The following is a 14,323-nucleotide window of genomic DNA, read 5'->3' as shown; positions in this document are numbered from 1 at the left end:
ACACTACACACACATACACAACCATCTTTTCTAGATATGTTTTGGTGTTTTTTACTATTTTATTGGGTAGCAGACAGGGCAGATTGACAGGGAGTATGGGAAGAGAAAGAGGAAGAGGGATGCAACAAAGGTTCAAGGCCAGATTCAAACCCAGAATGTCACGGCCAAATGGTGTCCATCCCCCCCTCTAGGCAAACACAGACACCATCCCACACACACGTTGACCATGACCATACACACACACACACACACAGACTGGGCATGTGATGTATACAAGCTCTTAAAAGGTTAAATATGTGGGTGGAGGAAATGACATAAACACAGACTTAAACAAGTACAGGGTAGTCTGTCCTCGCAGACACAACACATAAACAGAACTGGGGGATAATTGTGTTGTCAGACAAACAAAAATGCAGCTCACGTTAAGTCGAAGGTTTGATACAGAGAGCAAAAAACCCAGATAGATGAGAAGATTTCCAAAAGAGAAAGGGACACTTCTAAGAGTTACGCACGGAGCAGAGAGAAGGTAGATGGAGGTCTTAATACAGTAGAGTGCCTCCTACCTCTTTGTAGTTCACCTTGGGCTCCATTCTCTTCCGCTTTCTGCCCTTCCCCTGACTCTGACTGAGGAGAATCCATTTTACAACCTGCAGGAGGGAGGATTGGGAGGGGGGGGGGGTGAAGGCGGGAAAAAGAAGAGAGTGAAGAGGAAGGGAGAAACAACAAAGTAGCAGGTTTTGAGTGAGAGGGATAAGACAGTGTGAAGAGGGACGGCAGGAAAGTAATCGGAAAGGTGTAACAAGGAGAGAGAGAGAGAGAGAAAAAAAAAAGTGAGAAAGAGTGAGTGATCACATCGACTAGCGGGAAGTAAATATAAACAGACTTAAGTCACACGTTCCATGGAAAGGCACACAAGAATATACTTTATAAACACACTCTCAGCGAGCCACAAGCCTTGACAAGAGTGATGATGATTGCACACACGCACATTAATGTACAAACATGCTATGCAGACACAGTCTGTTGCTCCTTCTCCCTCTCTGTTACACATGAATTCCAAGCTTTCAGAGCTTACTCCTGCTCCATATATAACCAACACAAACGGCCGGCTGAGACAAAAGACTAATAGTGAAAGTATGTTGCTGAGACGGAGCCTGGAGCGCAGCAACTCCCTACACCACAGATCTCCATTAAACAGCCAATCACGATCAAGGCCAAACTCTATCTACCGCTTCTCTTCCACTTCAATTTATATCGAAGAATAAATATAATGTCGTAATACAGTTTGAAATGTTAAAAAAGTAAGCACAGTTGATATTTCCAAACGATTAAAGAGTGTATAAGTGGACAAGTCGTTTCTAAGATGGAATAATTCAAACATTCTTCGTGTGTTTTCAGGAATTTGTAATATATTTGACAAATATTCTTTTCAGTTCTGATTCATTTAAACAGTCAGATAAATGGGAGAATTGGAAAAGCAATTAAGAACAACATGGGAGCTTCATGGGAAATCTGATAGGCAGCACAGAATGACACGCAACAGATGTACAGCGCTGTGTGCCGCACTTCACTCAGACACAGACAGAGGGAGAGACTGAAACAGGGAGCAAATTAGCAAAAGAGAGGTAGATGAGTGCAGGAGGTAGAGATAAGAGATGGTATCAAAGATTGCGAAACAGAGCATATGAAAGAGGCAGAGAGAGAGAAACAGGGAGGAAACAGAGAGGGAAGATAGTAGCAGAATAACTGAGTGAAGGAAAAGAGGACTGATAGGAGTCAGATGACAATCACATCAAGCAGTCTAAGGTTAAATATTTTAAATCTGAGAGCTGCCCCCGAGTCTGTCTGCCACTCCCTGAAGACGAGAAGAAGAGACAGAAACTGGAAAAGACAGAGAGAGAGAGAGAGAGGAGAGGAAAGAGAGTGCTTACCTCTGCTTTGACTTCTTCCACCAGCCTCGCCTGTGACCACACGGCGCTCCTTTCATACAGCCACTGAACGACAGAGAAGAAGGGAAAGCAGTGAGCCGGGGGCAAGTGATTGGGACAGAGTGGAATGCTTTGCAGAGGCAGAGTGAGAGAGAGTGCAAGCAAGCAGGAAGGGGAGGAAGAGAGGAGAGGTGGGAGGAGAGGGAGGTGGGAGCGCGATCACTTGTTCCTCTGACGGAAACTCGCGACTTGACTCCAGAGGATGAGAGAAAGAAGGAAGAATGGAGGAGAAGAGAGAGAGAAAAAAAAAAGAGGAGGGGGGGGGAGGAGGAGGTAGAGGAAGCAAAAAAAAAAAAAAAAAAAAAAATCAACTCGATAACTAGCAATCACAGGACGAGCAGTCACATCAGTCCTCTACATATCCACTCCCCCACCATTACACACACACATACACACACATGCAAACACACACCTACACACACCCAGAGAGCAGGTAGTAGGCATAAACACACAGCACTTACTCTCTAACCTTATTAAAGCTTTCAGCAGAGCCACTGCTTGAGTGATATAAATCACACATCAGAGCGATGACGGTGAGGGCTATGTGTATATGTGTGTGTGTGTGTGTGTGTGGAGACAGACAGAAGAGAGACAAGAGAGCATGGAAGCAATGTGTTCGTAATGTCACACCACTCACACACACACACACACACACAAACAAGCGAGATGCAGCAGCGCCACATCATATTCATGCAATTCAGTAAACACACTCCACAGACGTTCCCACGCATACACAGAATTCACACACACACACACACGATTCAGCTTTTAGCGTTACCATAGCCACACACAAAGTTCAATACTATAACTGCATGCCTGAGTACTTCTCTGTGTATTATACAAAAGTACTCCAGCAGAAATAGCATGAAGGTGTGTGTAGAAGCCAAGGATGGAGAGAGAGAGAGAGAGAGGCAGACACAGAGAGGTACAGAGAGAGAGGGAGGTGTTAGAGTGGGCTGTATAGAATGTAGTGAGTGTTGAAGCAGTAAATTGGCATTGTGTAACAGGATACCACACATAGCTCTTTTGCTGCCTGGATCCCCGCTACCATTCCCTGAATAGCAAGGCTTTTGTCTACCTCAAACTCTCTCTTCGTCCCCGCCCCTGTCTGTGTAGTGTCTCTCTAGTGAATCAATATTAGGCTGCATGAAGAAGTTGAAAGTTCCACCTCTCACTCATAAACACACATGAGAAGCAACAAAATCTCCTCTTGTTCAGTTTAGTGTACTTATATGTGATATTTTTTGGAGTTTTGTTGTTGTTGTTGTTGTTGTTTGAGTTTTCTCTTTTTCAGATACCTCCTTGAGATCAATCTACAGTTTGGTGGGTAGTTTTACTTGAATTATTTACTTGAACAGATAACCTTGAAAAACCCACAACAAATTCCAGTCAATAACAATACAGTTTGGTACAGATACCAAAAGTATATATTTTTACTACCTTACTTGAGTATAAATTTTTTTAAAAATAAAATCAAAGCTAAGCTAAGCCAAATCTATCACATTTAATAGGGTTTTATACTGTCTGGTTCTTGACAGTTGTAGAGAAACTTGCCTATATAAAAATGTAAAATATCACAGTTTGAATCAGAAAACATCTGATTAAGTAAATAAAAACAAAGAATTTGGTGCCAACTTTCAGCATTTTGAAGTTTTTTATTCTTTAATCTTGCAAACAAACAAAAAAAAAAAAAATGAAGTTTCGACAGCTAGCCATAGTTTTTAAAAGGAGAAAGTTTGAGCTCCTGTGGGCAATCATCCAAATCCAATTCATTAAAAATTGCTGTTTCTCATGCCTGGCAGTCGTGCTTATATACTAGGTGAAGCAATTTGAAAAACGATTATGTTATATCAGTCAGTGATAAGTGTTGGCAAAACAGACATTTATTATTAACCCAGACAGGAAAAGACAAACATAAAACAGTAATGTGAGTAGTAGGAGTTAGGAGAAAGTATCAGGCCGAATGTTCCTGCGAATCGAGGGTAGTCTTTATATAAACAGTATCTCAGTATTTCAGCCTAGATCCATCATCCCAAAGGGAGTGCTTACTCATCTAAACTCTGAGGTCTAAAATAAGATGGCACTGGCCTTCCCATTACACATCTTTAACTCCGAGATCGGTGAATGTCATTGTTTATTATTAGGCCAAACCATTTCCTGCCTTTCTCCAATTCAAGCATTGCCAGAGCACATTGTCGAGCAATGGATAGGAGGCAAAGAGGCAGAGAGTGAGTGAGAGAGAGAGAGATTTTCAAAATGTGTTTGTGTCTAGTGTACATAATACATAAGCACTTGCATTTGTAAAAGGTTTCAATCGATCTGGCTGATCTTATTAGCCAGTGACTGGCACATCAAACACAAAAAGCCTCTGCAAGAGCACTCTACTGAAGCTGTCACCCAATCCAGTGTGAGAAAGCTGCAGTCCCTCCAAACTGTCCCTCCCACCCTCAGAGGCCCCTGAGAGGCTCCAGTTACATCATCACATAATCTAGAAGGTGAAGATTCCCAGACAGCAACACAAGCCCAGACACACAAAAATGCACATACACGCAGTGGTAATTAAGATCAGTTACCATGGAGATAGGAGAATAGAAGAAGCTGTTAAGGTGGATTGATTCTGTGTGTGTGTGTGTGTGTGTGTGTGTGTGTGTGTGTGTAGCCTAGATTCTAGGACCGTGGCTCTTTCTCGATTAGGGGGCAGCAGCAGAGCAGCACTGCTCACCTTGTCAAGATACAGTAACAGTCTGGCAACACAGCTGCTGCTCCTGCTGCTGCTGATGATTTAACACAATATTGAAATTAACTGCACAATTAGCCCTTTCAAACCACACCTACTAAAGAGCAAGAGATGCCCCACAGCGAATTCAAGTTCATCCTCAAGATGCCATCAAATCTTTTGGGGAAACTTACTTCTTTTTAACTTTCTATAAGTAGTGATTGAAATATGTCAGTTTTCAGGACATGCTGTTATCAGGAAAAACATCAATTTCTAAATACCTACTGGCTAATTGTCACACATCATTTAAGCTGTAGTATTTATGTACTAAAAGCTATTTACTTCTAATATGAGACATCATTTTCATTATGAGAGTGTCATTAAACCACTATTTACAGCTGTTCAGTACTGAGACAAATGCTTTGCCACTTCTGTCATCTGTGCGCAAATGCTCAGAGCACACTCCTCCCAAAGACACCAAATGTGTCATGATTTCGACTCCTGTCTATGGAACCAAGTGTAATATTGCAGACTTTGAACTGGATCCCAACACAGTAGTTTGACCTCCATTCATATCTTGATGGTGAAAGTTGTCAGTAAACATTAACTAAAACTTAGAACTAAAAGAAAATGACAGTGTGAATTTGTATACACTGATGATGATGATGACACGAGCCACTTAAGACCAAAGCTGAAAAACAATTAATCTCTTCCATAACCTGAAAAGCAACCAGTCCAATGAGTACACAGAGCTTGGTGGGCCAACACAGGAATTTTCCATGCAGGAAATAAGACGTATTTGACTTGATTTGTTTCATATAATTGGAGACACACATGAAGAACACAGAAGTAATTACATGATTTTATAGCTAAAGAAATGATACCTCTGAGCACAGTGGAAAAAGAGAAGTTCAGAGAACATGAGTACTAGAGACTCAGCACAAACTAATTAATAGTCATTAACAGTCAAAATTAATTTAAGAGTTAAATGTTTATATAATCTAATTTGGCTAGTTAGTGCTTAATGTTTATATGTTTTAAAAGATGACTGAAATATATTTTTTCTCAAAAATATCACAGGAAAAATAAAAAAGTACAAAAACAAAGATAGACTCCTCATACCTTTGGAATTCCCGGTCGATCAAGCCAGTCAGCATAAATAGCACTGAGGGTGAGGCCTTTTCTGGAACACAATGGCACAAGTGTTAGTATTATTCCTATTATTATAGCAATGACTGTTATTGCCCAAGACACCCTATGAAAACACTATGACTGTGGGAGAATATTGTTGGGGTCATGGCAGACTAGAGATTTAGGCCAACACCTTAAACAAAAAGAGGGGCACACCCACTTTCCTATACAAAGACAAGCAAAGAGACATGTACAGACAATGAATTGGATTTATATGTATACTTGTATAGTAAGCAAGTGTGTGTAAGTGGCATGTGTCGCTGAGGAGGAGCTCAGGTGGGTGGTTTGCACATCAAAAACAGTCATATAACATACGCAGAACACACACAGTGACAGGATTGCCTTGCAAATACAAATGTGCACACAAACAAACACTCCAAGGTAGGTCGCATTGTGTATGCAGAGTGTAAAGTATACAAAGTACACACAAAGTTGAATAGTAAATACAACATATTTCCCCACCATCAATCCTGCCTGCTTGTGCTTCAGGAAAATTCCACACTTGGCTACTCTGACTCCATTACTGTACATTAATCTGTGATTTTGAGCTAATTAGAGAAGTTATTTTGTAATTTACAGTTTTGTACACCCATTTTCTCTCAGTCACATTCTTGTACTTGAAGTTCAGTTAGGGATTTCCAACATTTGCCAAAAACCATTTTGAAGGAGCATCAAAGTCCAATCTGAATGTGTAGATCAGGGATTATCAGGGTTATGATTCTCCTATCATAACCCAAACATTAGTTTTACAAAATATAAACACAACCACTTGTGTTTGGCTAAAAATGGTTCAGAGAGACTGGAATTTTGTTGCAGGCTGCTCTTAGCTTCCACACACTAGTAAAGTATGACTGCGTCATTTCCTACTGTATATTTGCTAGCTACTTTGCCAGGGAGAGAGTGGGCCTTCAGTAAATTTGAGCTCATAAAAAAATTCTTTATACTCTACAGTGTACCAGAAAAGATGAGTCTCTCTATTGAGTGCCAATTTGACCAGAAACGGAACATTAAAAATGTCACCAGTGACTTCACCACAAAGAAATTTCAGCTCTTAGCATATGGAGTTTGACACTAAACATCTGCTACACCAACAGCAAGACATCATAAAGTAGGATTATTTGGGATTATAGTTTTTTTTTGTGTGTCAAACAAAAGGTTAATATAGTTAATACATCACATGACCTGTGCTGCTAATGCTGTTTAATGATAGGACTAGATATAGAAATAAGCTTTATGTCTCACAAGAGCAGACAAGACATGGATCTACTAGTTTTTTCATGTTGAGCTCAGTAATGTCATTCCATTTTATAGGTTATTCACTTAATAAATGATAAATGAGAGACTGTGATGCCTGGAAAAACTGGTTTCTTATTAAGAGTAATCAATTAATGCATTGATTTTTGTGCATTTGTGTCTTTTAATCATTTTTATGTTTGGTTGTTTAATTTTTATGTTTGGATCATTTAGTCCCCGGCACAGGCACCCCGCACAGAGTGGGTATGACCCGCAGCAGCAAGTGTCTATTCTGATCCTAAACCTTGCTCTTTTAGTGGGTTGTTTACTGAAAGCGGCATCAGACCCAAATATTGACTGTCCCCAACTTCCTCTGTTTAATTCAATCAATCAAGCAGACAGAGATGGAAGTGAGAAGGCCAGAGACAGAATGAAAGACAGACAGGGGGAAAGAGAGAGACAGGCAGAAGAAGAGGTTAATGAGGCAATCAGGAGAAATAGAGAGCTGAATGACTAAGCGAGCGTCGGGAAGGAGAAAATTAGAGAGGAGGAGAGCAGGAGGAGCAGTTATCCTTTTACACTTCAATTAATGCGTGAGTGGATGAGACTGCACTCTTAAAAGGATTGGTGTTGGGAGCTCGGGGGCCATGTTTCCACAGCAGTACCAAGTTAGTCAAAGAATAAAGGCCAAATTCAGCCAGACTCAAAAACAGTTTTAATGTATTTGACACTAAATTCTACTTACAAGTCACATCTTTTGAGAAAAGAAAGTTTTAAGGCCAAGTTCAAATGAAAAATCATGAATAACATATCTTTAGTTTGAAGCCAGAGAGAAACCAGGCAATCACTACTTCAGCCCAAACCAAACTGGTTTCATGCATCTGGACATTATTCATTATTCATGAATTACACTGTAAGCACTATTCATAACCACTAAGTGTACGTACCTTGCCATGTCGGGAAAGGTAATCAGCAGCATTTGTAGGAAATCCTGTCAAAAGAAAAGGGGAGGTGTGGGTGGGAGAGAAAAAGAAAGAGAAAGGCATACCTGATCTTAAGTCAGGAGTGCAAGGTCAAACAGTGTTTATGTTACATCCATTATTTAGTGGGAAGACTCTGCCTGCCACTGAAGAAACAGGAGCCAGGTGGAGCACATCACACATCACACACACACACACACATATCTCTCACACACACACACACACACACAGACGCTGACTTCCAGGTGTGATCACTCTGGTTCATGGCCCCAGCAGAATAAACATATGTGGCTGAGAAGATGTACGGTCATCAGTTTAAAATGCTGCGAGAGCACATTTCAACTATTGTAACATAGTGGCAATCATGCTTACAGTACATCAACCTCAAATTAATTTATGGAAATAACATTGTGCCTGAGAGACAGGCCATATTAAAACATTTAAATCTGAGCTCAGATTTTATTACCTCTGAAATAGCTGCGAGTCAACATCGAGATTCTCCATTAACTTAATCAAGTTAAAATTAGGTTCCTGTACTACAGCCTCACCTGAGACAAAATGAGTTGCCCGTGGTATTTCTTCACAAATAATCTGAAGAAGTCGCTGAATTGTTGCTCTCCAACTTGACTGGCCAAAAACTTGAGGAGGAAGTAGCCCTAAACAAAGGACAAGGCAAATAAAGACAACAAAATAAACATCCTGATCCATTTTTCCTCTTTTCCTGCCTTTCTTCAGTCTTTGCCGCAGCAACATTTATATCCATTACAAGAAATGTTCCACACATCTAACAAAGAGTGAGCCATCTGAGAGAGCATTACAGGATTTTTTTTTTTTTATTGTTTAATTTGCTCTACGCCCTTTAATTCCATCAGTTTGATTTTCCCTTCCTCTTTCCTCCGTCCATTCTTCCTCTTTTCCTGCCTTTATTCAGTCTTTGCTGCACTTGTAGTATCTCACCTTGAGGTAGTGGACTTGCATGAAGGATTTGTCAGGGTTGAGGGCATGTTTAACCGTGGAGGAGCCCGATTCACTGACCTGACCAGTGTTCTCCATGTTGGGTCTGTAGAAGGACAAAGAGAACAGAGAAACAAAAACACACAGAGGAAGATAAGTCAGGTAAGGAGATGGACATGCACAGAGAGAGATATTCAGCACCCACAATAAACAGTTGGGAGTACCTGGGCACACAGTTTTTATTTTATCCTACCCCTACAGACATTTTAGCTGCAGGAAAACTACAATCTCTACAGAGCAAGAATACAATGTCAGCAACACTAAATCCAGCTACTCAGCTGGTCCTCTCAATGGTGAACACATTGCCAAGTTGCCATACTTTGCCTGAGACAGGCTAGAAATCAAGCTTCAGATTTATAATAGCATGCTATAGTGTTTCTAAGACCTCACAGTGCTGCGCTCTGACTTTACTGCCCATGACTCACTGAGCGAACATATAACACTTCCACAAGAAAGCACCCCTGTCTACACACACAAAAGAGGCATGCTCTGGGTTTCGCTTTCCCTGTCACACAGACACAAATCATCCCCTTCAACCTCCATAAACACATAAACAAACACACATAAAACCAATAAAAGCCAAACAAACAGAGCGCTGACGTGGGATGCTGCGCAATGATAGTTTCAGTTAGCCTGTATTGATCCAGCTGAGCAGATTAACTCAGTGTGCCAATAGGAAGGCCTTGAAGGATCACTGTCCTGCCAAGTCGATACGCCAGGCGCCTGGTCCACCAATCAATACACCCTTCATCACCGGCTAGCACTTTTCCACAGGACCGCTTCATGACGGGGCCAGCCAGACCCACACACAGACAAACAGGGAGAGTAAAAACACACATCCAAATTCTTATTCACACAGATATATGATGTTAAACCCGCATATTTAATCTTTCAAGTGGGGTTTCAACTGAGCACCACAAGTTGGTTAAATATTTGATTTATCTGAGTCTTTGTCCAGGCATGGTGAGCAGAAGAGCAGGAGCAGGGGGAGATGAAGTAGATTAGGGTTGAGGACAAGAACAGGAGGAGGAGGTGTGGGAGAAATCGAGGACAGGAGATAGACGGGAATGTTTGGTTTGCTCAGTGGACTGAGAGAGGAAGTCATCAGCTTCCTGGAATTTCTAAATTCGACTGGACACTCTTACAAGGACTTTCATCATGCATATGAGGGTGTGTTCTTACTTGTGTGCATTTGCGCATGCCATATAAATGTTATGTGTGAGAAAAATTACAGCAACCATGACCTGATTTGGGGAAATCCATTACAGAACATCTGAGTCATGATGCTCAATGTCTGTACATGAACAGCTGCCAATACTCCTAGGTGGACATATGGATTAACAATATTGTAAGGCAAAACTAACATTATGAAATATATTGTTTAGAAATGGCTCATTTATTTGTCCTTCATGTATCATGGCCATAACATTTTCCTGTTTTTTATCACTGATTATTTTTTTAACTTGCTCTCTGTCCAGTCTCTTGCCCGTAGTGCCCATGTCTGTCTGTTACTGCTGATAAGATACAATAGACTCTTTTTAAGACAGCAGGATGTGTTGTATCCCTGGGAAATTATATATGTGTGTGTGTGTGTGTGTGAAACTGTATGTCAGGCAGAGAATTACAGAGAGAAAGACGGACTGGGGCAAGAGACAAAAACAATGACAGAACATGTATTTCCAGAGGAGAAACTGTTTGTTATGTGCGTCAGAGACACCAGCAGTGCAACGTGGAGAGGAAAAATGTTTATCCATCACTGCTGTGTTAGACAAAGAAACTCCACCCTTCCCACTGTCCAGACCAGGGATGTACGGATGTGTAAATCCCTGTCTTTTGCTGTCTCTCTTTGTCAGAGATGATTTACTACAGCTTTAAGAGGAATCGCTGCTCGCTGCCTTGGAGAATCACACAATAGCTCAATGTATTTCAGAATAAATGGTGCTCTTATCTTACTCGTAGGTCATGTGTGTGTGAGAGGGAGGGTGTTTGTGTGTGTGTGCGTGTGTGTGTGTGTGTGTGTGTGTGTGTAGCCATGCATACACCTGGGTGTGTCTGAGATTGAGAGAGAGAGAAAGAGCGGGAGGAAATCAGGAGCTATTACTGACAGAACTTAATGTCAAACGCACACACACACACACACGCACACACATATACAGGAGGTTTATAGCTCCGCGAGCCATATCCTGACAAATTACACTGGGTTGACTGTGGAAACCGGATAAGGTAGTGTAGTGCTCCCAGCAGCCCAGTAAATCAGCAGGGAGAATGGCGTCTGGCCCAGGCTGCCCTAAATATAACTCATCTGAAATGGACTGATAAACACTGGCCACTGGGGCCCCTGCTGGATCATGGGGTGTCGATTGTGACCCACTGAACTTGGAAAGCACAACCTGCCATTTAGCCTTTGTCAGTGTGTGTTTGTTTGTGTGTGTAAACCAGTGAGGAGGTTTCACTTCTTTTCCCTTCACCACGTCCTTTCTAATATTTTTCTGTGCATTGTTGACAGGCAGTTTACTCATATTATCTAAGATCTTAGTTACATCTGACCTTCCAATGCCTCTTGTATTTCAACTAACATTTAAAGGACATTTATTATGCTCATTTTCAGCTCTATATTTTTATTCTGGGACTCCACTAGAATAGCTTTGCCTGATTCACAGTTGAAAAAAAAAATCCTTATTTATCTTACACTGGCTCTTTATGCAGCCCCTCAGTTCAGCTGCTGTCTGCAACAGGTCATTTTAGCTCCTGTCTCTTTAAGGCCCCCCTCCCAGTGAGCCCACTCTGTTCTGATTGGTAAGCTTCCAGAGGCTGCATCACAGCCGATTTCCAGCCACTTGGCAGGCTACGTCAACCATGAAACAAATTATAGTAGTAGGATTTCAATTCTTTTTTTTCGTTCTTTACTCAAATCGTCAACTTCTAAAATCCAATCGTGCATGTTAGAGCCGGAATCCGATCCGAAATATGCGAGTGAACAACACAAACAACACATGGGAAAACCTTAGCAACAACCTTAGCAACCAAGGCTATAGAATGGACAACCATTTACAGGCATGCACAATGATCTGACATTGGCTCATTGGCAAGGTAGAAAAAAAACGCTGCAAACGAGGCATTCAGAGCAGGTTGAAGCCCTGGCTTTTGACTTGTAGGGAGCATTTCTGCATACGTTAACCTCAAGTATATATATTTACTTATTTAACATATTTAACATAGGTATCCGACATCATAACAGTATATCAAACCACAAAAAGCACAATAGGTCCCCTTAAAGGCTGGGAGATATGGTTGAAATGAGAATCACCATATTAATAAAAAGGTTATCCTGATATCTATATATCACAATACAAAATTATCATATTGAGACTGAAGAAAATGAATGAAACACTGGGTGAGAGTGAATGAGCCGTCTTTGAACATTAGACCAAAGACCAAATTTAAACAGGGGTTACAAACTCCCACTCATATTCAGTACGACCACTTGTTACACACTTAAGGCATGATGACACCTGTACCATCTCTACGACAACTGATCGAACTCCATCCAGTGATGAAGACAGTGAGATGCGGTTGAAAACTAGTGAGTGAACATGCTGTTCACAAGGTTAAGAATGATCAAATCAATATTATTTTGACTGTTACGGACTGCGTCAGACAAAACTCTTCAAAAAACAAAATATTCAATAACTATTTTGCTTTAAAATGTTAATTTGGACAACAAAATTTGGTTACACTTAATTTTACAAGTTGGTTATTTCCTAGTCATTTCTAAATAATTTTATAGGATGTTTCCCAGAAAGAGCTCTTATAATTTTACAGCAAAAACAGGAATTTCCTTGAAAGAACTGCTCCATTTAAAGCCAAGTAAATATTCAGTTATTATTCATGTATTACTGGAAACTTTATTCTTCATATATGTTGAATTGTATGTTGCCTGTATTGTTGCCTGCTGTGCAATGACTAAAAGACTCAATTCCTTTTAATACGTTGTTTTGACAATTGACAATTGTCTCTATTTTCCAGATAATTCATACCAAATTACATAGTTACTCCCCGAAAACGTTTTGGAAGCTACCCCAAATTTTGTAAAACAATAACATAATGTGACTGAATCATCATGGTTTGACTCCATTGGAAGTCAATAAACATTAACACTGAAGTACCTCGCGGCTCTACTAAAATTTACATTTCAGTAGGACTAACACAATCAAGGGTCTATTGATGCTTAAAAAAGTGTTGCCCCAACATGCTTTACCATAGCTTTGAGAGCTGTGAGGATTTAGACATGGCTTTCCTTGGGTGCCACTTGAGCAATTACTTGTCTTCTCAGAAGTAATATGTTCTTATGTACCACAATCAACCACAATGTATGTGTGCATGTGTATGGGCATGTACGTATGTGCGCATGTATGAGTGCCTGTGTTGTTTGCATTTTTCAGATGTTAGTTTTGTGTTGTTGATTTAACCCCGTCAGGTGCAGGGAAACCTAATCCTGATCCTCCTACTCACCCGTGTGTCTGCCTCATAGGGGAACACCCTGACAGGCTGCTAGACAGTCACGGCTCTCAAGTACGTTTAACCCTTTCGCTCATACACAGCTTCATATTTCAAATTCTATTTTGCTTCACAGTAATAAATTCTACCATGTTTAAGCCGAAGCACAAATGTGAAACTTCATAATGGACAAAATACACTGGAGGTTATCATTTCAGTATGGAAAGAGTCATATATCCAAACACTGTCAACCTGAAAGCACCGAAACCCTTTAAACTCATGAGGACAGTCCTTAAGTAACAAATGAGTAAAATCAGTATTACTAATACTGAATCTCACAGATTTCACTAGATTTCACTTCAGAAGAAACTTAAATTGATTGAATTTTAAATACCATTCATTGATAGGTGTTTCTATTGTGTGATGACAATACATTATTAGTGAAGTGGCATAGTTAGAAGTTAGTGCCAAGCAGAAGTGCCATGAAATCAATAACATCGATTTGCTGTTATGCTCTGTACGGCCACTTACAACTGTGAATATCAATAGAGGACTATGCTACAAGTGTCATCTCCAGTGAAGAGGTTTTTTTTATTCAAAGGGAAATCTACAATATGAAGGGTACAATACAACTGTTACAATTTCCACCCTGAAACAGTTACCTCCTGGCTGGGGTTTACACCTGTAATCCCCTGATGACATTG

General features: G+C 40.6%; 1 protein-coding gene across 2 annotated transcripts in view; it reads right to left on the bottom strand.

The window, feature by feature from the left end:
• Positions 1–14,323, bottom strand: part of aopep (aminopeptidase O (putative)) — an 80,467-nt gene that overhangs the window by 35,979 nt on the left and 30,165 nt on the right. For both annotated transcript variants that reach the window (XM_067612605.1, XM_067612615.1), the window contains exons 9-14: positions 9,066–9,168; positions 8,657–8,764; positions 8,076–8,119; positions 5,827–5,887; positions 1,932–1,994; positions 564–647 (exon numbers count right to left, since the gene is read on the bottom strand). In XM_067612605.1, the coding sequence (XP_067468706.1) occupies positions 564–647; positions 1,932–1,994; positions 5,827–5,887; positions 8,076–8,119; positions 8,657–8,764; positions 9,066–9,168 (463 nt within the window). The remainder of the gene's footprint in view (positions 1–563; positions 648–1,931; positions 1,995–5,826; positions 5,888–8,075; positions 8,120–8,656; positions 8,765–9,065; positions 9,169–14,323) is intronic.

This window comes from Thunnus thynnus, chromosome 2 (assembly GCF_963924715.1).
Source record: "Thunnus thynnus chromosome 2, fThuThy2.1, whole genome shotgun sequence".
Taxonomy (NCBI): domain Eukaryota; kingdom Metazoa; phylum Chordata; class Actinopteri; order Scombriformes; family Scombridae; genus Thunnus; species Thunnus thynnus.
Note: the sequence above shows the minus strand (reverse complement) of the source record. Positions and strands in the feature narration are given on the sequence as shown.